Source organism: Saccostrea cucullata, unplaced genomic scaffold, assembly GCF_032062105.1.
Source record: "Saccostrea cucullata isolate Sc308-1 unplaced genomic scaffold, CSIRO_AGI_Scuc_v1 ctg502, whole genome shotgun sequence".
In the NCBI taxonomy this organism is placed as follows: Eukaryota; Metazoa; Mollusca; class Bivalvia; order Ostreida; family Ostreidae; genus Saccostrea; species Saccostrea cuccullata.
This window is the reverse complement of record NW_026937360.1, coordinates 311565-336901: the sequence shown is the minus strand read 5'-3', so window position 1 is coordinate 336901 and position 25337 is coordinate 311565. Positions and strand designations below refer to the sequence as shown.

Genomic DNA, 25337 nt, shown 5'->3' with positions numbered 1-25337 from the left:
TTTTTCTTTCAAAGCTTGCCAACTCCACATATATCCCACGTGTCACAGAAATACGGTACGAGGGTAGCATATTAACACAAGTTGGAGAGATTTCTTGCTCGGAGTTTATATTCCTCACTAGTCTATTACATCACGACAAAATTACCTATATCACACAAATTAAACACAAATATTATGCCAGCAGCTAGATAATCTATGTAAAAAACAACAGCTCCGACCATTTTACATTCCAGTACAATGTATGTACAATCTTATCTGAAATACTTTATTGCATCATTTCTTGACCAGAGTACACATAATGAATAAATTAATGTCATAAAAACAACACCAAAGAAAACAATGTTTATATACGGAATGCCCATGTGTGTAGATGCATTTTTGAAATGATTCATGATTATATTACTCCTTTTCATATGTAATACATATTGTAAATAATGTAATTTGAGTGTCAGTATATACACAGTACAAGGACAAATTTTGTTCTAAAATTCCTGTACTAACACACATGTACTACATATATGTAGTTGAGATCACAATAACAAAATAGGTTTTGTATAATTATACAATGGAAGATAAATGTTAAATGTTCCTTTTTCTGTCATTTTAGAGTAACACATTGCACTTGTCAATCAACTTTATCGAGTTGAATAGTTTGAGGAATATCAATCAAATTATGTAACATTTTTCTATACATATGATTGAATACAAATGTTTTTTTTCAACTTAATCTGGAATTAACTTGTATTAAATGTTTTATTTATTTAATGTGTGGTATGATTTTCACCTTAGTGTATTTTTGCAGCTGAGTAGATGCACTTCTAATCTAAATTATTTGTTGTAGATCAAATGTTTGTACGTTAACTGTACAGTAGTTAACATTCACTAATAGCCATTGCAGCATTTGAAGCCTCTACTGAATAAACACGAATTTTCTGAGAACGAAGAGCACACACAAACAGTTCCTGGTTTAGCGGGTTAAAGCATAGATGAGAGGGATTTTCGTGAAGGTTGCTTATCAAGGTTTTCAAAAATTGACCATTTTTGTTCATCAAACAGAGAGAACGATTTGTATCGTTCACCACAATCAGGAAATCGCCCACTACTGCCAGGCCCCTGGGTGTCCAATCAAAACGCACGATCCTGATCATTTCTCCACGAAACGACATCGACGCAAGGAATTTGCTAACAGGATCTGTAAAATACACCGTAGCTTCTTCTGCATCAGCAACCATTGAGGAGTTAATCGAAAGATCCTCATTGAATGGTCGTTCAACGATGAAGTCTAGTTTCCAGTGTGATTTCATTGTTCCTTTGATTTTTTCATAACATTTAATACAACCGTATTTTGAATCTGTGATCTGGGCAATGAAAAAAACTTTCGCTGATGAACCAGTAATTGCAAAACATCTAGTTGGTGCTCGTATACTTGTAGAAGAGCATTTTAATTTGGATCTTCTAACTCTGAAAAACTGAATCTTCTTTTCATACGTCAACGCGATCATGTTTTCTTTCACAGCAGTGACACTATGAGAGTTGTCTGATAGATTGAAAGTTGTTATACAACGAAATTGCAGCTCATTGTTTTTGTTCATGACTCTCTTGAACATTTTGAGCTTTCCAGACACACAGTCTAAGATAACAAATTTTTCTTTACGAACACGCACAATAGCCCCAAGGTTGTAGTCACCAAAATTTGAACCTATTTTGAATTCAAATGCTGTTCTTGGGTAAAGATTGCACGTTCTGTTAGCCTCGCTTTCATCCTCAGTCTGGTGATTTGTTCCAAAATCATCTAAATCCTCTATAATTGGAGTAATGTTAGCCCTGGAAGTTGTCCTCTTCAGTGCCATTAAAAGTGGTGAGTTTGTTACACTTTTGGGTAATTTTGGATCTCTTTTTGGTGCCAAATTTTGAATTGCATAGCTATCCATTATTTTTTCCTTCTAAAATATAATATTTTAACTATAATGATAGCAATTGATGAAAAGAACAAAAAAGTTGTTTTATACTTTTTAGACAAAGAAGCAATAAAAATTTACTTACTCGTTTACCTTGATGGGACGGGGAAGAAAAGTTCAGTAAATTGGCATGCTTAATTTTTCAAAATACCGTCAAATTACAATGACTTTGGCTGCGCTATTCTAACCAGAATTAATCTATCTGATGAAGCGTATATGTTTTGTTCTGTTGACGTTCGTTGTGATAAGTATCATGTCGTGACCAGTATAGGGAACTAGTCGGTGCATCATATCTTTTCTTTATAAAAAATTAAATGTCTTGTTTCTTTTGATACCCGATAACAGGGCAATATTTCAAAAGCTAGAAGTCAAATTACATGTTTCGATAAGAATCTAATAACGTAAATAAAAGGTACGTTTGGGGGAAAATTTATATATTTATTTGACAATTCCAGACTTAACGTATATTTAATTACTTTATTTCTTTCACAAAGCAGAAAGATATGGTAGCGTAGGAATTTTTTAAAGGAATACTTAATGTAATATACAGCTGTAATGTTAAAATCAGTCTTTTGTTCAACGCACAGACGCAAATGAATTCGCGAAAGTTGTTTCACTTTATGTTCATACCAGGACGTTCCATGAATAACCCCATAATTAATGTTTGTACATATAGTTTAGATAAATAAAACCGATATGATAAAGGGAATTTAATGACTAAATTGATTAAAATTTCATGTCACTTGATTTTAACAAATATATTTTTAGTTAGAGAAGTGAGAATCATTTTCTCTTTTCAGAGCACTTAAAAATACTTTTTGGACAAATAAATGCTGCTTTTCAGGGGAAAAAAAGAAAATTGTGTGTATTTTACCGGTTTTTGTTCAAATAACATAACATTTTCTACAGTGCATCTCATTATTATCAGCATGATTTGGTTGGACAAGCTATTTAAATAAATATACAAACATTATCTTAATTCGTTTAAATCCCCCTTTTATGCCATTGACTCTGTACTGGATACCCCGCACAAAAGAACACAGTAATAAGCATAAGCACAGGTTGTGGCCGCTATAAAACCTTTTATTTGATGTATTTTGTCTATGTTAAATGATTAATACATTACATACATGCAGAATGTAGTACAATCATTCCATATAATTATTTTTATATGTTTTTTTTTCAAGATGACATGCACTATTCTATTTGATGCTCCTAATTGTAACACTAATGGCAAATCCTTCAGTATTCATCGTTGAATGGGTAATACTTATGGCCTATGCCGCTGTGAAAAAAACAAAGAATATACAAATGAAACTAAAATTGATAATTGGTAGTTTGATGACGTCAAAGCGACAATAATGAAATTGTTGTTTCTTACACTTTAAAAATAGATTATTTACTAGAAAGTTTTTATTCTTAACAAGTTAGCTTATTCCTAATTTTGTTAAATTATTCTAATACTTTGTATATATTATGTACATAATGTAACGTTCATACATTCCCAAGGCGTAGAATCTCTTTCCCCTATCCAAGGCAAAGATTGCTTTCATTTCGTCATCGGTTAATTCAAAATCAAGAATCTATGAAAAAAATGTCCACAGAGTTATGGCCAGGGTAATCAAAGTTCATTTTATTATAAAGTACGAAAGGCAATGTATGATAAACTATGAAAAAGAGAATGTTCATTTTGATCCTTGAACAAAAATACCTACAACAAAAAATCATTTATGAAAACAATTACAAGAACCGCCACGTTTCTTAGTGATGTTAGTGTCTCTTAATTTTATAAAATCTTTAATAACATACATCAATATTCTCTTTGATTCTTTGTGGAGTCACACTTTTGGGGATGACAATGATGTTTCGTTGTAGAAGAAATCTTAGGCATACCTCGAAAAAAAGCAAAATTGTAGATAATATTAAAATAAGGTTTGCAAAAAACAAAAGTTTTTTTTTAAATGTAATGCATCTGAATAACAATGAGACGAAAGGTACATGTTTATATTTAGATGTTTGAAAATTTACTTGTGCAATTGTCTTTTTCTTCCTCTGTGCGATTTCTTTTAAAACAGGTTCATCAAAGACAACTGGATCTTTACTGTCCGCCCTGACAATTAAGAAAAAAAACTTTAAATATGCAACTTGATACCACACTTAGAAATAAGGCAATTCTTCAATGATTTCAAAGTAAAATAACTTTTTCTAATTTGCCTGATTTAAAATAGGTCTTGAATGAAGGTACATCAGAATTTCTATTTACAATCTCTATGTAAATGAAGAATATTAATCTCTAAGATTTCTATATCCGAATTACTTTCTCAAAAAACATGCTTTGAATATTTGGTTTCGACTATAAGTCATCTTTAATAATGAATAGTCCCATGCACTCCCTTGTCATTTATCATGTATGTAAAGTAAATTGAAAGATTGTGAAGGAAAAAGTTCATGGATTTCTTATAACAGTACATGTATCTTCAAACAAATTATCAAATCATTTTTTTTTCTATATGTACTTATAGAAAGTATGCATTAATTTTTACCACGTTCTGTTCGGGTTTCCAAGCGGTGCGTAGGCAGTGACCGAAATTCCTTTTGAAGAACAAAAGTCAATCAGTTTCTTGTTTGAAAGGTAAGGATGGACTTCGATCTGAATAAAAATTTTAAAATGGAAAATTTGTTACAAATTAAATGAATTAAAAGTGAGGGTATGTGTGTTTGTGGCGAGTGAAAATTACAAAATGTGTCAAATATTTTAAAATTAGTGTATGGTGAAACAAGTCGCTTTCCTCTGTATATTGTAGGAAGATTTCATATTGGGAAAAGCATTATTTAGGCCTGCCAAATAAAATTGTAAATTTTATACAACCATATGTTTTAACAACAGTGTGAATGAAACTTAACAAACCCGTGTTATAAGCAAGACTGCTTACAGAAAATATGTAACGTGTGGCTTATCAAATACATGGTACGAACAGGGTGTCAATATGAATTAGGAATAGATATACATGTACTGCTACTGAAAATCATACGGTATATTACAAGATCACTTTATTCAAAAAGTGCTTTAGTGACGTAAAAATTTCTTCAAAATGAGATTTACAGAATCTTTAGACAATACTTTTATTTTAACATAATATAGGTAAGATGTCTCCTAAATTTAGAAAAAAAAATATCTATAAAATATCAAACAGCATCATTTACCAGTAGAGATTGGATTATGACATATGGCATACCACAGTTTGATAGATGTAAACTTTGTACATGTTGTTATAAGGCTCAAACTGCTGATCAATTTTATTATATCTTAGAACGTAAAACTTTCGCCGATGTAAGGAAAATATAGCTAGACAATTATTAGACCGAATGTTATTAAATGGAACTAATGTCATCCAAAACGAAAACATTGCTATAAAAATGCATTGTATATCTTTAATATTTACGATGCCCTTTGTCCTCTTTGAGATATTTTCACTCTCTTTTTTTTCTTTTTCAATCATCTGTCATGTTTTTGTTTTGTTAAAAAATTTAGACCATTTTGTATAATATATATCTGTCGTATTTACATATGAACCCCATGTACCATTACTCTAGTTTGGGCGAATAAATTGAACATGAACTAGAACTTGTGTAAACAGTTACTATTGGAAAAAGAGTACCAAATCACCGGAAGTTTACATCATTTCCTGGTTGAACAAGATGAAGCAAAGTACTGAATGGGTAGGCTTTACCTGATTGGCTGAATTCAGGTGTGTAAATATTTTCATTTTAAAGTAAAAATGTTAATGTTTGAAATAAATGATGGAATATAGGAATATTACAGAAAATATACATATACCAGTGGAGATTGTAGGAGGGGGGTTTGATATTTTTGGCAGGGTGTCATCTACTGTCGATCCCTGTAAGTTCTAAATAACTGCAAATTTGACATATAAACGACAGGGCACGGTATATTTTTTTGCGTGTTTTTAATAAGTGCTTAGAGCGAACTTTCAAATGATATCAGAGATTTGTTTGAAAGTGAATTAGTAAATTACTGGGAGGGAATAAGGTTTGTATAGAGTTCTATTGGAAATTAATTGGTACTCTTTGCCCTATTTAAACAGCATTTCAAATATGTGTATCTACCTGATTAGTGCATGGTTTAATCCGGCAATTTTGTAGAAGACGCTCGATTTGGCTTTTGTTGAAATTAGACAGTCCAATTGTTTTTACCAAACCCTCATCAACCAACTTTTCCATTTCCTTGAAAATAATGTTTTCATGGATAATTTTTTAAGAAAAATGGATAAACAAACTTAATAAAAACATTTTATTAATTGAAAAATAGTTGAAGAAGTATCTGGGGACGACGAAAGAACAGAAACCTTAAAATTTTATAATACCAGAACTACATTTTGATAAATGAACAATCTTCCAATATTGATATAAATAGTTCTTCTTCGTTTTATTCAGCTACAAAATGTTTTTAAATACTCATTATATTCTACACGTAATGTCCTCGCCAAGCCAATAAAATTCAATGTGTTTATGAAGTTGTAACCAAAATTGTATAACTGCAAATTTAAACATTCATAAATAAACGAATTCTTACCTTAAGGGCTATACATGTATATAATATACTAGTAGGTAAATGTACAGTGTAAATATATTTCACTAACATTCTATTATATGTACAGACATGTATGTTGTGCATGTACACTTAAATAGAAAAAAATATAAGCCATTATTTTCACACTGAATAGTGAATATAGATTAGTGAGTTAAACACTTTTAAAGAATGTTTTGAAAACAAACGGGTATTATTCTACTTAAAATAACAAATAATTTTTTCAATTGTATATAAATTTTTGACTAAAAAGGTGACATTGTACTTTAAAATTTAAACAGTTCTTACTTCGTTCATTTTTGTTCAAAATGGGAGTATTTCATTTCATGTGAACTCTTTAAAACCAATATAAATAAAGAAAAAACTATTTATAAATAACACTTTTTATGCGTTTGGTGAGATATAAATACTTCCATTTTTATAAATTTTCTAAAATTATTTGATAGCTTCGACAACGGACACTACAAAACACAAATATTTATGATTGGCATTTGGTTTGTGGTAAAAAAAACATTTTATGAACTTCTGAACTATTATAAATCAGATTTAAATGATTATTAAATACACAGTACATACAAATTAGATATTGTTTCAAGTAAAAACAATTTAGGGCAATGCCTACACTTTAGTCCTAGCTACATGTATTTATTACAACAAAAGAAAAGTTTTATTATTCATTAAAGTTTTATGAAAACTGAATCTGATCACCAAATTTAAGGGTTACGGACACTACACAATACTTTAATTTTTCACAGATTTGTGGATGAAGTTTTTGTTTTTAAGCCCTTTTCCTAAATTTCATTTCTCGCAGTTTCTCCTGATTGTTTTTATCAGGGTTACAAGCTGATACAATTATTTTAATCGTATATATAACAGTTAACTTAGGGTTCATCTGCAAAGTTGTACTTAAATTACTTATTGGCAATGTTTTACACCCGGAAAACATATACTGTGTATCCTCACTAATATTTCTTCAATTATTTTTTGCTTTTCTGTGAAGCATTCTATTTTTCTTCAAACAGTTAAATATACAATACTTTATATGAAATTGGTGTAATTTTAGTTGTTTTCTTTTTTGAAATTGTTTGTAGTGTCCGTAACCAAATTACTTCCCAACTGTTTAACATTTTGAATGCAAATTTACTTGCATTTAACACATTTAAAGATTTTTCCCAACAAGCAACTAAACAATTGAAGCAATATTCACAAAAAATATTGGTTATGTAGCTAGTGATAATAATTTCTAACTATTTTTATATGTCATTGTGGGTGTCCAATCATTATTTTAGTACTTGCAGTAAAGAAAAAAACCACATGATCTAAAAGAATTCCAACTAATAAACACCTTTTTATCTCTAAATTCAATAATACACTGTTTCAAAAATTTATCTGTAAATTCTACGGAGAAAAAATAAAGATATTTCATTTTTCAACTTTTGGTTACGGACACTACACACTCTACAAGTTATTTATAATAGGATAAAACTATACCTTAAATAAAGGAATTTCAACAAGATTTTCTGAAATGTAACACCAGTTGACTTAAACAATGAAAAAATAATGACATGATATTTGGATAAATCCCAGGATGTCAATAGCATCTGCCAATATCAGGGTGATGTAACGCCAAGGATCTTGTATATGAAAATGGTGCAATCTGGGTTTCCCAAATTAGTTGCAATATCAAAATGAGGGAGAAAAATAAAGTACATTGCCTAACTTGTTAAACAAACTTTTGACCATTGAGAACAAATTTGCATTAGTGTTTTAACACTGCCTGTTTCAAACTGCCTCAAATTCAGGTTTCGGACACTACAGGGTTTTGTAGTGTCCGTAACCACATTTGTAATGAAAACAGACAAACAGTGCTGATGATCAGGAAAATTACAAAACATCTCAGCATCTATATGAGATGTATCAGGAAAATTACCTATCTAGGAAATTAGTAAAGATATTTCTAGAGCTTTCCAATTTCACAGAATGAAAGTGGTTACGGACACTACAGTTTTTTGTCAAACCTTAATTTTCCACATTAAAACATGATGAAATTTCATTTCAATTGTTACATTAACCCAACTTTTTTCCGTAAGTAACAGAGCATTAATACTATGATTTTAGACAGAAATCTGAGAAAATAAATGATATGGACATTATTTTTACTTGGCATAATGAGAGGGGTGAAATTATGTCAAAAATGTATAACACTGCACCCCTATTACATTTTCTTTCATATCTTCAAAAGTTGTCATTCAATCCTGAAATTTCAAGCACCAAAATAATTTGTAAAATAAATTCTAAAGTCTGATAATGATCATTGGCATGAAAATTTATGATATATAACAATAATTTCAATAGAAAAGTGGTGTAATTTCAAAGCGCAACCGCATAACGCTGAAAAGGGGTCATTTTTGGGGTACATTTATTGCATTTACTTAAATTCTGTTAAAGTTAGATCAACAAAATTTTGCACACAAGTCCTTTATAAGTATGCCTATAAATGAATTATGATAAATAACATGTAAAGAAGTTAACATTTCTAAAAATCGTGTATAACAATGTGGTATTCTTAATGCACCCTATATTGTGTTTCACCCGAAAACAAGTGATGCTTTGCGTCATATTGCATAAAGTTAAGATATAATAAACTGTAAACTCTGCAGTAAAATGTCGGCAACTACAAATTTCAAACAAGCTAGTCCAAAGAAATATAATTTTAGATTGCAGTTAAATGTTATTAAATAATATATGAGACATAGAATTGTATTTTATTTACCTCAAAACCGGTAGGCCAGTGGATGAGGTATAGATCCACATATTGACATTTAAGCCTATTCAGAGATTTGAAGAAATTTTCACGAATATTTGCTGGATTGTGGTGCGTATTCCAAAGCTGAAAGAAAGTAAAATTATTTATAATCACATTTATGTGCATTATGGTAAAACATTAATGAAAAAATCTGAAAATTCAATTTTTTAAAAAAAATCAAAATGATGACCATGTGTTAAATCTGAAAGGACATGATCTTAATATTGATGTAAATACCTTGGTCGCGACGAAAAGATCTTCCCTTTTCACGACACCCTCCTTGATTTTCTCATTTATAGCTTGACCAACTGACACCTCATTCTGGTATGCATAAGCGCAATCTATACTTCTATAACCACAATCAATAGCGCACTTCACAGCCTCATACACTTCATCATTACTTCCCTACGATTAACAAGTGCACTGTACATACAAAAAATACTTCAGTGTGTTCTATACTATTGAGTGAAAACGTTTTTTTACAAAAATTCGTACATAAATCCATTAGAAAAAATTTCCTTCTTTTAATCAACAAAAAGCAATTTACCCTTTGCTCGAAGATGTTGAACGTCCCGAGTCCAATCATTGGAAATCCACGAGTTCCAGTAATTGGAATAACGGGAACTTTTTCAGTCGCCATGCTACACTAGATCGTAATGGACAACAGAGATTTGGGCGCCGTTAGACTAATTGTGTAGGAGTGTGCTGTCCACTCCGTCAAGGTCAGGCTAAGGTAAAAGGATTATCTGACTACACGTATGTACGTTTCGTTGGCAGAAAATATTTGCGAGGCATGGAATTAGATTTCCGATATCCTGATTTTGATAAGGTCAATTGTCCTAGCAGCTAAACTCAAGTTCACATGGAATGTCCGAAGAAAAAGTCATGTTTGTGAATGTGTAAATAAAAATACATGTATTTAAATAAAACATCGACATTTATTTACAAATTGCAAAACAAGATATACATGAACATGAAACAAAGAGAGAGATGAAGAGGTAAGGCGAAAGGATCTTTTTTTTAATCTTTAAAGCTAAGGTGAAAGTGGTCATTCCTCTTAAGAATAGGTCATGATGACATTCAATGTTGTCAGTTTTGATAACTTTCTGTGAATAAAGAGTGTATATTCTTACAGAAATATTCATTGTTATACCCCCCGCTTGAAAAGCGGGAAGGTATATCCGTCCGTCCGTCCGTCTGTTAAAACTTCTCATACCACTGAATGAAATTTGATGAAACTTTCACAGAATCTTTATTACATATTGCCATTGTATATATTTTTGATCCGACACATATTTTGGGTTTCCCGGCCATATTTTTCATTATAACCATATAGGAAGCGGGGGTATCATTTAGTGAGCTCATCGCTCACAGTACCTCTAGTTTATACTGTCTATTTATCATCTTCCTATGCCAAGAAATATATTTTTACCAATTCTATATGAAAATATTTGAATCTGTTAGATTGGTGCTGGATTAAATCAGACCAACCCGGGGCTCTATCATTGTGTTTAGAACTTTAACTTATATGATCCAATACTGTAATTCCTGTCGATCTCTATACAATAAGCTGAAATTCAAGACTGTAAAAAAACGTCAAGTTCAACTGCACATGTCGTTATTTTTTTTCTAAATTAGAATGACAATAAATTGAAAACTCCAAAATTGATACAGTTAGTTTTGAAAATTAAGTTATTTTAACCTTACCTGACTAGATTTAGATTAATATTATCTAAGGTACATAGAAGAGGTGGGGTTAATCTTGTCCCCTCTTTTACTGAACGTTACAAATCAACCCTTTCAAAATCGATGCATAGCATTTATCATTCTACAGCACTTCACAAATAATCAAGATATAAAACTGGTTATGCTTGTATATTGCTTCCTTGAAATTATGTAACCTGTAGTACCAGCTATTAAAATGGTATTGCAAGGTTAAAGTTTGTTCAAAAGTTGGTCAAACTTCAAGGACGGTCAAAAGTTAAAAAATATTTGTACCGAAGAAAAGGGTCCTTTTTATAGAAGAACGGCTAATTTCACTGTTTTCACAATACTTAAAAATACAGTAAGACAAAACCCGCTTTTGTCAAAAATAATTAAGGAAGTGTGTATGTTTCTTTTTTATGCTCGCACAAGTAAACAAATCCTATCATAATTATGCTGCTCAACACACTTTTTAAACTAACATGGTTTTTCGAACAAATTAAGGTAACATTTTACTTGCAATAAATTTTTAATTGTCGAGCTTCAGTACAAGAAATAACCCTTATATTATTAAATATTTCACGATAAAGGTGCATATTCTTAAAAATCATTATCTGAAGTTTTAAAACTCGATGTTTTGAAGGGAATTTGTTTGTACACATTTATGACGTTATATGTATATGATTCTACCATAGGTATTCACAAATTAATTAATCAACCTTTCCTTGATGCTATTTAGTTGATATGTTCAAATTGACTTCTTACATATAATAGCTTTGCACATTTCCCATACTTGTCTTGGTTTTGTCGAAATGCAGCGCTGAAAAATGACAAAGCTGCATAAAGAAATCATGTGGTAGGATTGGATAATAAAGTATTGTTTATCTTTCTATTCTAGTCTAAATACTATGTGTATGACTTTTTTTATATTCTATTTTTAGGGATGTGGCATTTTTGGATGTTTAACAAAGATTGAATTAGATTTGTGCTTTTTTACATATGTTTTATTGCATAATACTTTGTCATTTAATAAATAACCAAATGACTATTCTAATTGTTAACAATTAGTTGTGTTTTCTTGTGTCAAACTGAGCACCATCCTAGCAGTTATCCATAAAAAGTATTGTTTATCTTCAACTTAGTAAATTGTTACTATTAAAAAGAAAATTCTTTTACATTTATGGTCTGAAATTTTTCATTGGAAGGTATCTTTCATGATGCTATATTTCAGAAAGTTAATCAGGAAAAATACCATCTTTTTAACATGGAAAACATCTTGCGCATTATTGTCATATTAATGTACAGAAAATACAAAAGTTACATGAACTGCACTCTGTCTGTTTCTACATCTAGGCAGGGCAAAGGTATGCTTTAAAGTGAACGGATACAAAGACAGCTGTATTTGACGAGAAACCATGAAAAATCATTTGGGAACTGCCATAATCTATCGGCCAAGAGCATTTAAAATCCTACTAATTATTATGTGTGAATTATGTTTAAAATAATGGAATAAGATCAAAATGAACTTATAAATCACTTTAAAATATATTGTTGTCACTTTATATAATTTTGCATTATAACAATTTGACCTTAATTTGTGCGAAAAACCATGCGAGTTTAAAAAGTGCAATGAGCTGTATATGCATTTTCTGCATGATTTGTTTGACAAACTGTTATATTTAAATAATAGACAAATGTACCTTATTTCATCTAAATCCCTTATTCTAATACCATCACATCCGTACTGTGTGCATGTAAAAGTAACCCAATTATGAACACTATATATACGTATAAAACATTTTAATTGACACATTCTTTGCATGCGAACTAATTAGATACATACATTTAATATGTAGTACAATCATTCTTATAAATATATGTGCATGTATGCTAGAAGACAAGTACTGAATTAATTGATGACCCTTGGTGGAAAGAGTCATGGCAAAGCATTCATTATTCGTTGTCAAATGGGTAATACTTATGGCCTTTCGCGCTGTGAAAAACAAAAAAAAAAAACATTCAAAAATTAAAATTGAACATCAGTATTTTGATTATGTCAAAGCAACAGTATTATAAAGCTATTATTTATAATCTCTTAAATCGAATACTGAGTAGTATATATTTTTTTAAAACAATTTTTTAAAGCTTTAATAGAAAATTTAAAATAAATGAAATGTTGAGAAGTATTTATTTATATTCGTACTTTTTGAATGATTTAAGAGAACATTTATTCAAATTATTTTATTACTTTATACATTTAATGTAAATATTATATAATATATAACGTTCGTACATGCTCTCGGCGTAGAATCTCTTTCCCCTGTCCAATCCCCAAAGGGCTTTCATTTCGTCATCGGTTAATTCAAAATCCAATATCTATGAAAAGAAAATCAAATAATTGGCACAGCCCTGGCAGATCAACCTATACAAAGTACTCAAGATAGATTATAAAAATTATTTTGTATTAGAGAATCATTGGATGGCTGGTACGTGCGTTTTGATTCGTATACAAAAATTAAATTTGCTGTAGCAAAGTTCTCTCTACAGGAAAACAACTGCATCCTCTAAGAACCTACATCAAAATTCTCCTTGATCCTTTGTGGAGTCACACTTTTTGGGATGACAATAATGTTTCGTTGTAGGAGAAATCTTAGGCATACCTAGTAAAAACAGAATTTTAGATAATATTTAGAAAGACTGCAAGAAACAAATTGAACAGTTTACTTTATAGGTAATCTACTATACGGAGTTAACAAAAAATCTTGGAGTTTAATGAGATAAAAGATATTTGAAAATTTACTTGTGCAATTGTTTTTTTCTTCCTCTGTGCGATTTCTTTTAAAACAGGTTCATCAAAGATAATTGGATCTTTACTGTCCGCCCTGAAAAATAACTAAAATATGAAACTTGACACCACATTTTAAAAGTAAGGCAGCCTTTTATTGAGATTTTTTTTAAGAGTGAAATAAATGTTGTATCGTATTTGCCTTAATGAAGGCTAATCAAAATTTCTATTAAAAGTTACTATTTAAATAAAAACACGCGTAAAATAAGTTTTATATACAAATTCAAAATAATATCATTTGATAAAACATGTCTTAAAAATATTAATAAATTAATATTCGGCAATGCAATTAAACAATCCATAATTATAGAAACGCTGTTCACTTTTTCGTAGCTTTATAATGTAAACGGAAAGAAACTGGTGGGTTACCACAAGAGAAAATTCGAGAATCCTATAATAACATTATCGTCAAATAACTAGCATAACACACACACACAAAAAATAATTAAATAATTCATTCGATATTTCTCTTTCAAACATGTTTGTTTTTATTTTTACCAAGTTCTGTTCGGGTTTCCAAGCGGTGCATAGGCGGTTACCGATATTCCTTTTGAAGAACAAAAGTCAATCAGTTTCTTGTTAGAAAGATATGGATGGACCTCAATCTGAATAAAAATTTTAAAATAGAATTATGTTTTAAATAAAATTTATGGATATTACATATTTGTGTTTACAGGTGTGTATGGTTTGTGGAAATTGTATACTAGTAGTACTAGTGTATTAAATATTTTTATATTGGTACATGTAGAATTTGTATTGCTTTTTTACGGGCTTGAATCAAAAAGCAGTTTTGCCTATTTACCTGAAGATTGGCTGGTTTAATCCGGCAGTTTTGTAGGACACGTTCAATTTGGCTTATGTTGAAATTAGAAAGTCCTATTGCTTTCACCAAACCTTCATCAACCAGCTTTTCCATTTCCTTGAAAAATATTGTTTCATATATAGATTAGCTTTAAAAGAATGATTAACAAAATACAGATAATTTTTATTAGATGAATAGAAGTTAATGTTTCCAAGACGATAAAAGAAAAAACTCTCTGATATTTATGGTTTCTGAACTACATTTTGATAATCTTTAAAGGTTTAAAATTGATAAAATTATTTCTTTTGCTATAAAACACATTTTAAAATGTTATTATATATTCCAGAAGTAATGTTAAATAAAATGTTTTTAACATTTTTATAATTATCAAAGTGTTACCTATTGAAAATATAAATTTTTATGTAAAAACGAATTTTAACTTTTAAAGCTACGTATATTCAACATATAATTCACTTGTGAGTGCATGTTCAAAAATTTCTCAAAGTAATTAAATTAATTCCCAAAAAGAAACTATATAAGGTTTCAGTGTTAATAATTTCTTTAAAACCCCTTCGTATGTACACTGAAAAGTTCTGTCCATGCTCAAAAACGTGGTCCAGGCGGTCACATGACATGCTCCGAAGAGCAGTGTTTACATATTCAGTTAAAATATTTTTTCAAGTTTTATGTTTTCTGCCTTATTGGTTATTTTTATCATTTAGAATAATCCATTTGTCACAAATGACCAAATCCTGGAAATAGAAAGATTTCCTTTTCCAGAATGAGCATACAATCCGATTTCGAATTTCTGTCATGGGTGTGTCGTTTATGCCTTATGGATCAAGTATGGCTGTCGTATTTTTGTCATATCTGATATGTTTTAATTTTAAAGTAAAATATGTATAAGGAATTTAATATATTGACCTCATAAACATAAATTAAAATATGTAACATGTAACATCTGTTATTCATAAAACGTGTACCAAATTTCATTCTGGTAAGTTGGCTCTGTAAATAAAACCTTTACAAATTTTTATGTACCACCTTTTAATACATTTATGTTGTGCATTTTTGTTTTAAAATATAGATATATTCGTAAGGTATGTCACTCGTGCTTTGAGTTATATGAAAGTTTTTGAAAATTTATTTTAGATAACAACCCATAGATCATGGCGCAAAAAAGCAAAGAAAATTGTTCTGTTCCCAATTGATATTGCTTCGATGGACTTTTGAGATCGATAACCATTTGTTAGCTTCCTATTCCATGCTACCTCTATATGTTTAAATTCGTTTGATTAAAACTGAAACACTACTTCTACCCAGACTCCAGACAAGAGAACGAAATGTGTACAGTGCGTCATAATAGGCATTCACATCTTACCTTCCATACGTCCAAGTAATCATGGTCAGAAAATCTCGCCTTTCCATCGTCTCCCATTGGAAAACACACATCCCCATCCTGGATGATATGACATTGAGTATACAAAAATTTCAAGAATTTGTTTGGAAAAAAAAAGAAACAAAACAAGTGAAGGGATAATCTCTGTGGTCAAATATTTGAACACTTAGCTTTTAATTATAAAGCTAAAGGTTGCTGTCCACAATTTACAAATTTAAACAATTTACTCTAAAATAAAAATGCCGTTTTTTTAACTTGAACATTTAGTATATATTATATATACAAAATTATAAGTGGATTGAGTAGTAGGCATAGCCTAAATAAGCCCTTTTGATGAATACAAGGTTCATATAAGACTAACCTCAAAACCGAAAGGCCAGTGGACGAGGTATAGATCCAAATATCCACAATTAAGCTTGTTTAGAGATTTAAAGAAATTTTCTCGAATATGTGCTGGGTTGTGGTGCGTATCCCAGAGCTGAAACAAAATAAAACTATATTTAGCATCACATCAATGTGCATCATAGTAAAACTTACAAGAAAGAAATTGAAAATTCAAAGAAAAAAAACATCACCTGAACAAATAAGGTGTAAAATCACACTTCAAATTCTTGTACTGATTTTAAATACCTTTGTAGTGATGAACAGATCTTCCCTTTTCACAACACCCTCCTTAATTTTGTCATTAATAGCTTGACCAACTGACTCCTCATTCTGGTATACATAAGCGCAATCTATGCTTCTATAACCACAATCAATAGCGCACTTCACAGCCTCATACACTTCATCGTTACTTCCCTAAAATTAACACGTGCTCTGTACATATATCTAAATGCTGATAAAAATACTCTTGTGTTTCCTGCAGCTGAGAGAACACGTATTTACTGTAAAATCTTTCCATTGATAAAATAAATAAAACTCGAAAGTTATCTTTATCCACCATAATTTTTACCTCCAAAAGGCAACTTACTCTTTTCTCGAAGATGGTAAACGTCCCAAGTCCTATCATAGGATATCCACGAGTTCCTGTGATTGGAACAACGGGAACTTTTTCAGCCGCCATGCTGCACTTTTAAAGTCGTAATGGACAACCGAGATTGGGCGCCTAAAGACCTGTAGTGTAAGAGATAGTTGTCCACTCTATTAAGGTCACACTAACTTGAAAGGATTATATCACTTTCAATTCTACTACACGTGTGTTCGTTTTGTTGGCAGAATATCTTCAAATATTTGCGAAGCATGAAGTTAGATTTCTGATATCGCGATCTTTGTAAACATTGATAACATGGATAAAGCCAATTGTCCGAGCAGGGAAAGTTAAGTTCACATTGAACTGTCCGGAAAACAATTAAGTTTTTCGGATGTGTTAATGTAAATATTTAACTGAAATAGCCATTTGTTTCCAAAATGCACACGCAAGATATACTGCACGTGTAAGATATACTTGGAGAGAGGGAGGCAAAGCTAGGGAGAAAGAGAGTGAGGGCGGATCTTTACACTTATGGTGAAAGTGTCTCATATTTCTTCCAAGTAGGTCATTAATTGTAACGTTCAAGGATGTAACTTTTGATTCCTTTACTGTGAAGTGAATTTTGACAGATTAAATGTTTCCTTTTTGTCAAATTCCATTGCCAGAAAACATGTTTTACCTAGTAGTAAATAATATTCTCTTTCTGAAAATATTCAAATCTATTAGATTGGTGCTGAAATAGATAAGGCAAACCCAGAGATCTATCAATAAATAATTTCATTGCGATTAAGCGTTTATTACTTTCACACGTACTTGATTATATCGTACATGTATAATTGAATGATTCCTATTATCTCTGATAAGCAGAATTAAGATTTTTCGTTACTGTCACCTGCAATTAAGACCTTCCAGGTAGACTCAAAGATTTATTTTGTTTTCTGAATGACTAAAAATATACATTGAAAAATTTCCTTAATTTCCATGCTTACAATTAGTTAGACTTCCACTCAGATAAATATAACATCAAATTTAAGGTACGTGTACATAGAACGGGGAGGGAAATTGCAAACCACCCCCAACTTTTTAAATGAACGATTTTCTTTCCCATTTTTAAAATAAGCATTTATTATTCCCCTAAAAATAGAAAAGGAACAGACTAAAAGTTTATCCTTATTTTCGACAAAAGGTGTACAAATATCGAAAGAGCTTTATAAGTATATATTATATAACTTTGTGAAATCCTGTAATCTGATTGGTCAATACTAAGTAATTATTTTTAAATAACGACCGCTGAAAGCAAATAATGACTCGAACCAGTCGAGCTGCCTCGTTTTCATTTTCGCTTTCGACAACGTTTTAACTTGTAGGTGACATAAAAATAGTGAAGAACTCCCTGAGAATATAAAACAATTAAAATATCTGAACATTTTTTCGTATTCCAATTTTGACTTTTTCCAAAAGGTTTTGACGCTGTATCCGCGATTACGGAGACTAAAGAATATAAAGACGAGCGTGCCATATATGGTTGTATCTTATCGTAGAAAAAATATGTATTTACATTTTGTCAGTGCATATAATTTCCTCTGTAAGTGTAAACGAGTGCGATTCTCAATCTGGGGAAGGGGGTACCATGTGTTATTCGGAGAGAGATATCTTGCATTATTATGATATGGGCTAAAAATTAGTACCGAAACAGGTCCTTCTGAGTAACATTCAATTAAATCTGAAACATTTACATTCAACTTATTTATGGTAATAACACTGTAAACATTAGTTACGTTTAAATTAATTTGAAAATGTAACTTATATAATAATAAATATGACATGCATCATTTATTGAAAAAAATTATACTGAGTTTCACATTTTATTAGAAAATATAAACTATATCGGCAAACTAGTACAAACTACAATGAGTCAATATTTGTATAATATTTAACTTTAATAGACAAGTAAAACATGAATGATTTATGAATTAGTGACATGCATCATTTATTTTAAAAAATAATACTGACTGAGTATCACATTTTATTAGAAAATGTAAACTATATCGTCATCTACATTACACTAGTACAATGTGTATAAAAATGATTCGAGTAAAAATTCTTACAAAACAAACAAACAAAGAAAACACAAAGAATACAAAAAATAAATATTCATTAAATGTTCATTAAACATTGACAGAAAGATGATGCGAAGATTCCTTTCAGCTCTATCTATAGACATCGATGCACCAATAGCCGAGTTGAATGATATTGTCTTCAATATTCATCGTCAAAAGGGTAATACTTATGGCCTCTGCATTTAACTCTGTTGAAAAAAAAAATACACACATTCACGTGCATGCTAATCAAACCTTATGACTTGCACCACTTGCATTAATTGCAAAACCATTTAATAGAATAACTGATTGACTGCTTAATGCCTAACCGTCGAATATTGGCAGTATTTCAGCAATGTCTCTCAATAAATTGCAATCAGTAAAGCTAGAGGAATTGCAGATAAGACAAAGTGTCTTATAACTTGTTACGGTGGGCCAACTCCACCAAAATATAACTCTCTAAGACTCTAACCCCCTTTCCAAAGGTGTGGGGCTGGGGATGAGAGTTATACATGTGAAAGCTTATACTATTGCAAGAAATATGCATGTACTAGTATAAGAATTGGTTTGAGCATTCTTACGTGGGTTCTTCTAGAACTCTTGCTCCTTTGTCCAAACTCCAAATGGCTTTCATTTCGTCATCAGACAAATCAAAATCCAGAATCTGCAAGATATGACAAGAATTATTTGGTTTATTTCTCGACAAAAATCTTCAAAAATTGACATAGAAACAATTGCTTAAGCTTCGTGGATAATAATTTCTTTGTGATTTTTGGCATAAGAAATACATGTATGCTGATACGATACTTTATATGTCTCACATCAATATTCTCCTTGATTCTATGTGGAGTCACGCTTTTCGGGATCACAATGATATTTCTCTGATGCAGGAATCGTAGACATACCTTTGAAAAAATAACGCATAATAACCAAATATTTTAAACTTATGAACAGAAATTTAGACACAGAGATTCAAAATCAGTGGATGAGTAAATGATAGTGATGTTCAATCATTCCTGTAATGGTTGATAGAGAATAGGAGAACTTTTTTTTTTACCTGTGCAATTGATTTATTTTTCTTTTTTGCAATATCTTTTAAAATGGGTTCCTCAAAGATGGTATGTTCATTTCCTTTAGCCCTGAAAATGAAAACATGCAATAACAATTCCAAAATTTAAAAACGGAAACTACATATAAATTATTATTACATGAGATGAATTTTTAGTATACCTTTAGTTAGATCAATGGTTTAAATAAAACATTTCCTTATAACAAACCCACAGGCACTGTTTCGGAAATAAATTTTTAACCTATAGTATAATAATTAATACCACAAGTTTTTACCTGTTACGATTGATTTATTTTTTCTTTCAGAGGAAATGAACTGGCAATATTTTTATTACCATTGTCTTCTACGATAAATTAATTTATCTACACAACCATATGCGGCATGCATGTCTTTGTTTTCGTTTTTCTCCGTAAATATCGTCAAAACCATGCTCGCTGAGCCCTGAAAAACCATAAAACGGTATGCAATAAAAACAAAAACAAAAAAAAATTCCAGATTTTAAATATTGCATTGAATAAATAAAATCTGATTATGTCTCATTTTCCATAAAAACACTACCACATATTTTCGATGTAATTTTAGGCGCAGATTTTTAGCCAATCAAAATCTCTGTGCGGGATTAGCACATACCGTTTTATTGTTTAGTTCGACTTTTCCACTCGGCGAGCAGGGTTTTGACGCTGTTTACGGAGATAAACAAAAACAAAGACATGCATGCCGCATATGGTTGTGCAGATAAATTATCGTAGAAGACAATGGTAATAAACATATTGCCAGTTATTTCCTCTGAACAAAAAATCTTTCTGAGGAGTTAAATTAATTAAATAATTAATACTACAAGTTAAAAATTTATTTCCGAAACAAGTGCCTGTGAACAAACCTTAGGGGTTTAGTTAATTGAAAACACGATAACAAAAGAAAAGGTTTGTTAAGTTAGCCAACTCTGGGTCAGCACGAAGATAAAAAATTGGATATAACAGTTCTTTGTACTAAGTATAACAGAAGCAAAAGGCTTCTTTAATCTTTTACCCTTGAGTAACTTGAACAAACTATTAAAAAATTCAATGTACCAAGATCTGTTTGGGTTTCCAAGCGGAGCATAAGCGGTAACTGAAATGTCTTTTGAAAAACAAAAGTCAATCAGTTTCTTGTTTGAAAGGTACGGATGGACTTCAATCTGAATTAAATTGTAGAAATCCGATTTAATTTATATACAGGTATTTACTTGGTATTACACTTAGCTTTCATTTAAAACATGTTTTGTTTACCTGTAGGTTGCATGGTTTAATTCGGCAGTTTTGTAGGACACGCTCGATTTGGCTTTTGTTGAAATTAGAAAGTCCTATTGCTTTCACCAAGCCCTCATCAACCAACTTTTCCATTTCCTTACAATTACAACATGCAAAATAAAAAACCCTGTCTCATATTGAATATTAAAGACAAATACTGAACGACATATTCATACCGGTATATATAAATATACAAAATAATGATTCTTTTCAAATGTTTAATATTCCATGTACATGTATGGTGTAAAATAAATTATTGTCAAATAAATTATAAATTATATATTTCAAATGCAATGAGCAAACTCAGTGAGATATTTTAAAATTTCAGCAATTTGTTTTCCTTTATATAATGAACTTGATTACTTTCACCATACTACCTTACCGTCCATACGTCCATGTAGTCATGATCAGAAAATCTGGCATATCCTTTGTCGTCCATAGGAAAGGTCTCAGTCGCGTCATCCTGGCTCGAAATTAAAAACATTCACTCGTAAACTATCACTCTACCTCACAATAAAAGAAACCAGTGGCCCTTTTCCCCCCCCCAAAAAGCGGTAGGTATAGAAGTCGAATACGTTATTTCGGCCTATTTTTAATAAATAGGAACCATTTTTATGTTCTTGGTGTCGCTATTAAGGTAGTGAATTAAAACAATTAATACTCTTAATTACCTCGAATCCAAAAGGCCAGTGAATAAGATACAAATCAACATATTCACAGTTAAGGTTCTGGTGGGACTTCAAGAAGTTGGCACGTACATGTACAGGGTTGTGGTGAGTATTCCAGAGCTAAATGTATATTTAAAGATAAAAAGAACATCATTCATCAATAAATTTCAAACTTAAAACATAAACCATAATTTTCTTCAGTGATATAATTATATTTAATACTGTACATGTACATGTGTTATTTATAGAGAAAAGTCTGATTTGCTTTTTATTAACTTGAGTCTAGGGATAAAATGTGGGCCAAGGTACATGACTGTATTCAAAAACTTGGACATGCTTGTATCAAATTCATGTTATTGTACATGTCAAGAATAAGATTTCTGGTATTCTTTATATTCAGGTCACATTAAATATTAAGTGTTGACGAATGTGTGCATGGATGTGATGATTGTCCTAATAATAATGAACTGTTATTTTACAATGCATTTAATTTAATTTTAAAAAATACCAAGTATAATAAAATCACTCTATCTTGATATTTGTGACCGTTAAATTTAACCAATTTGAAAATATACATGTTCAATCAATGTAAATTAACTACTTTTAGTTTAGACTACTTGAATGTTTAAATAAATATTTATGATAAATATATTTGAAAAATACCTTGGTTGTGATAAAGACATCTTCTCTTTTCACCACGCCCTCCTTGATTTTTTCATTGATGACTTCGCCAACAATTAATTCGGTTTGGTATGCGTATGCAGTGTCAAAACTCCTATAACCACAGTCAATGGCGATTTTTACAGCCTCTTTTACGTCATCGTTGCTTCCCTAAAATGAGCCAATGCCAGTCGCTGTCTGTTTTAGAAATTCCAAAATTTGATCGAGAGTACAACATAATAATAATATTTAATGTTGTTGCGATTGTTTCTTTAAAAGGAAACCCAACTGTATAGCAGCAAAACTGCAGGTGGCTCTGGGAAAAAATATTGACATACGAACCGGAGAGCTACAGGTATACAGTTTCCTCTCATATACCATAAGCCTTGTGGTTAATTTAATTAACGATAATCAGTGTCGCAATGTACACATTTGTTCGAGGCAAAGTGGTTACAGCGTTGGCTCTAGAGTCGCTGGGTTAGGATTTGATCATTACTTTGTGGGTTCGAATCTCACTTCGGCACTTGGATGCAACGGTCCTTCGGATGAGACCGTATAAACCAAGGCCCCGTTTTTCAGTATCGGTGCTGGCACGAAATAGATCTCTTACTTCTCAATGCCCCTGCGTACCAAGTACAGGTCTAAATCTGCGACCTTTAATAATGAGGTTGAAATTTTTTTTAATTTCATTATAGAATACATGTATTTCAATTCACGTCATGATACAGAGCCTGCTAGGTTTTAGATCTGGCCACTGCTGGAATTAAGAGTGAGCCAGGTTTTAGGTATGCCTTGTTTCATTATATTAAATTTTAATATCTTCCATTCTTTGTGATCTTACCCTTCTCTGAAAGTCATTGAACGTTCCAAGTCCTATCATTGGAATTCCACGAGTTCCTGGTATAGGAACAACAGGTATTTTTTCAGCGGCCATGATACATTATTTAACAGCTCTATGCACAATGACGGTAGTCGAAATTGGGGCACAAAGAGATAAAGAGTGAAGATCGCCGGTATTTTTAGTTACCAAGGTCAAGTCTGTGATCACTGTATAAAGTGTTTCATTAGAACCAACTGGTTATATGGTCAGACGATGATCGAGTGAATTATCCTCATTATCAATTTGCTCAATCATGAAAAAAGGTACGTCAATGATGCATGCATACACACAAGTTACAGCAGCTATAGGGGATAATCTAAATATTATTAAATCTGGACATACGCTCGTTCTATTGTACATTATTCTCTTAACTTTAGAGAAGTGAACAGTTATAGGCTTTCGCATGTACATCCATCATTGTCCACTGTAGGCGAAAGGCTAGCTGTCCACTTCTCGAAAGAGAATATTGTATCAAGTATTTGAACAAATAAAAAAAAATAATATACAGTATTATACTATTGGGGTATTGTATACAATTCATGCAGAATATGTGCCCTGCAAGGCCGTCGATCCTACTGTCCATGGTCCATATGCAGCTACAAGTGGACTTTTCTTTGGAGCTCTGACACTGTCAGTGAGGATATACTAGGTATATATATACACGTAATATATGGGGTGTTGCTAAAACGCGGAACGGAAAACGGAACGGAAAATATTATTTTGGATTAAATCACTTAAAATACACAAATTTTATCAAAAACGATATATCTTGTACATATCCAATCCCCCACTATTAAATACAAGTTGATTTTGTCATAATAAGTCTCTTATTTACGAAAATCGCTAACAGAGCAGTCACCTAGAATAGAATTTGAAAAAGGGGAGGGGGTGGGTAAACGAACTTGAAAAGTATTTGACAAGCAAAAGCAAAAAAAGAAGACAATTGTTTGATTCGGGAGGGGGGATAAGTTCCAACTCCAACATCTTTCAGAACTATTTTTTTACACTAATTTACTACATTAATTACATTCACAAAAAGTGTGAGGATGTCAACTTGAACGAACATTTCCGTAGTAAAAAGGTTATGACTGGGGGAGCAAATATTTGATATCTTAGATTAACCATGGAAAAAAAATTAACATTACGTGTAGGGCAAACCTTTACGGCAAGCTCGAATGAACATCTCTTATATATACACTGGTTGTTAAAAATTTTATTCAAAAGAGTCGGTTTCATTTTTTCAACGTTGAAATTGGGAGACCAAAAGTCCTGGCCCCAAAACCATGGGCTGAGAACAGACTGAGAAAGTCAAATTTTGAATATACAGTGTATCTTGAATTTAATTCAATTTTTGACAGATATATTTGAAAGGTTTCAAGTTTGACAAAATAGTCAAATACAAGCACTCGGTGAAAATTTGCTTTTATTTTTCTTGACCATTTCAAAAGAATTGAAATTTAATTTGACTTCAGTCTGTTCTCAGCTTATGGTATGGGGCCATTTATATGCCCTTGACCATTAATTATTCCATGGCCTGATATTTCTTCCCAATCTCATATGACACGATTTATATAACACG

General features: G+C 31.2%; 2 protein-coding genes across 2 annotated transcripts; both read right to left on the bottom strand.

Moving 5' to 3' along the window:
* Nucleotides 1–772: 772 nt before the first annotated feature.
* LOC134248019 (uncharacterized) lies at nucleotides 773–2308 on the bottom strand. Its single transcript, XM_062730435.1, has 2 exons — nucleotides 2044–2308; nucleotides 773–1943 (listed from the first exon to the last, which is right to left on the bottom strand). Exon 2 carries the CDS (start codon nucleotides 1929–1931, stop codon nucleotides 873–875), a length of 1059 nt encoding a protein of 352 aa, XP_062586419.1. The 5' UTR covers nucleotides 1932–1943; nucleotides 2044–2308; the 3' UTR covers nucleotides 773–872.
* Nucleotides 2309–3175: 867 nt separating this feature from the next.
* On the bottom strand, nucleotides 3176–24001 carry LOC134248038 (uncharacterized). The gene is made up of 20 exons (XM_062730458.1): nucleotides 23720–24001; nucleotides 22882–23049; nucleotides 22222–22338; nucleotides 21933–22013; nucleotides 21530–21646; nucleotides 21332–21438; nucleotides 20250–20331; nucleotides 20014–20097; nucleotides 19774–19856; nucleotides 18782–18854; nucleotides 17094–17192; nucleotides 16754–16921; nucleotides 16485–16601; nucleotides 16106–16183; nucleotides 14725–14841; nucleotides 14421–14527; nucleotides 13878–13959; nucleotides 13654–13737; nucleotides 3459–3541; nucleotides 3176–3243 (listed from the first exon to the last, which is right to left on the bottom strand). Exons 1-20 carry the CDS (start codon nucleotides 23810–23812, stop codon nucleotides 3201–3203), a joined length of 1983 nt encoding a protein of 660 aa, XP_062586442.1. The 5' UTR covers nucleotides 23813–24001; the 3' UTR covers nucleotides 3176–3200.
* Nucleotides 24002–25337: the final 1336 nt, after the last annotated feature.

Coding starts and splice junctions, on each gene's coding strand:
- LOC134248019 (XM_062730435.1), bottom strand. CDS start 1,931: ATGGATAGCTATGCAATTCAAAATTTGGCACCAAAAAGAGATCCAAAA.
- LOC134248038 (XM_062730458.1), bottom strand. CDS start 23,812: ATGGCCGCTGAAAAAATACCTGTTGTTCCTATACCAGGAACTCGTGGA. Junction 22,339..22,881: donor ATGTCTTTATCACAACCAAG/GTATTTTTCAAA, acceptor ATATACATTTAG/CTCTGGAATACTCACCACAA. Junction 3,244..3,458: donor AGATTCTACGCCTTGGGAAT/GTATGAACGTTA, acceptor TTTTTTTCACAG/CGGCATAGGCCATAAGTATT.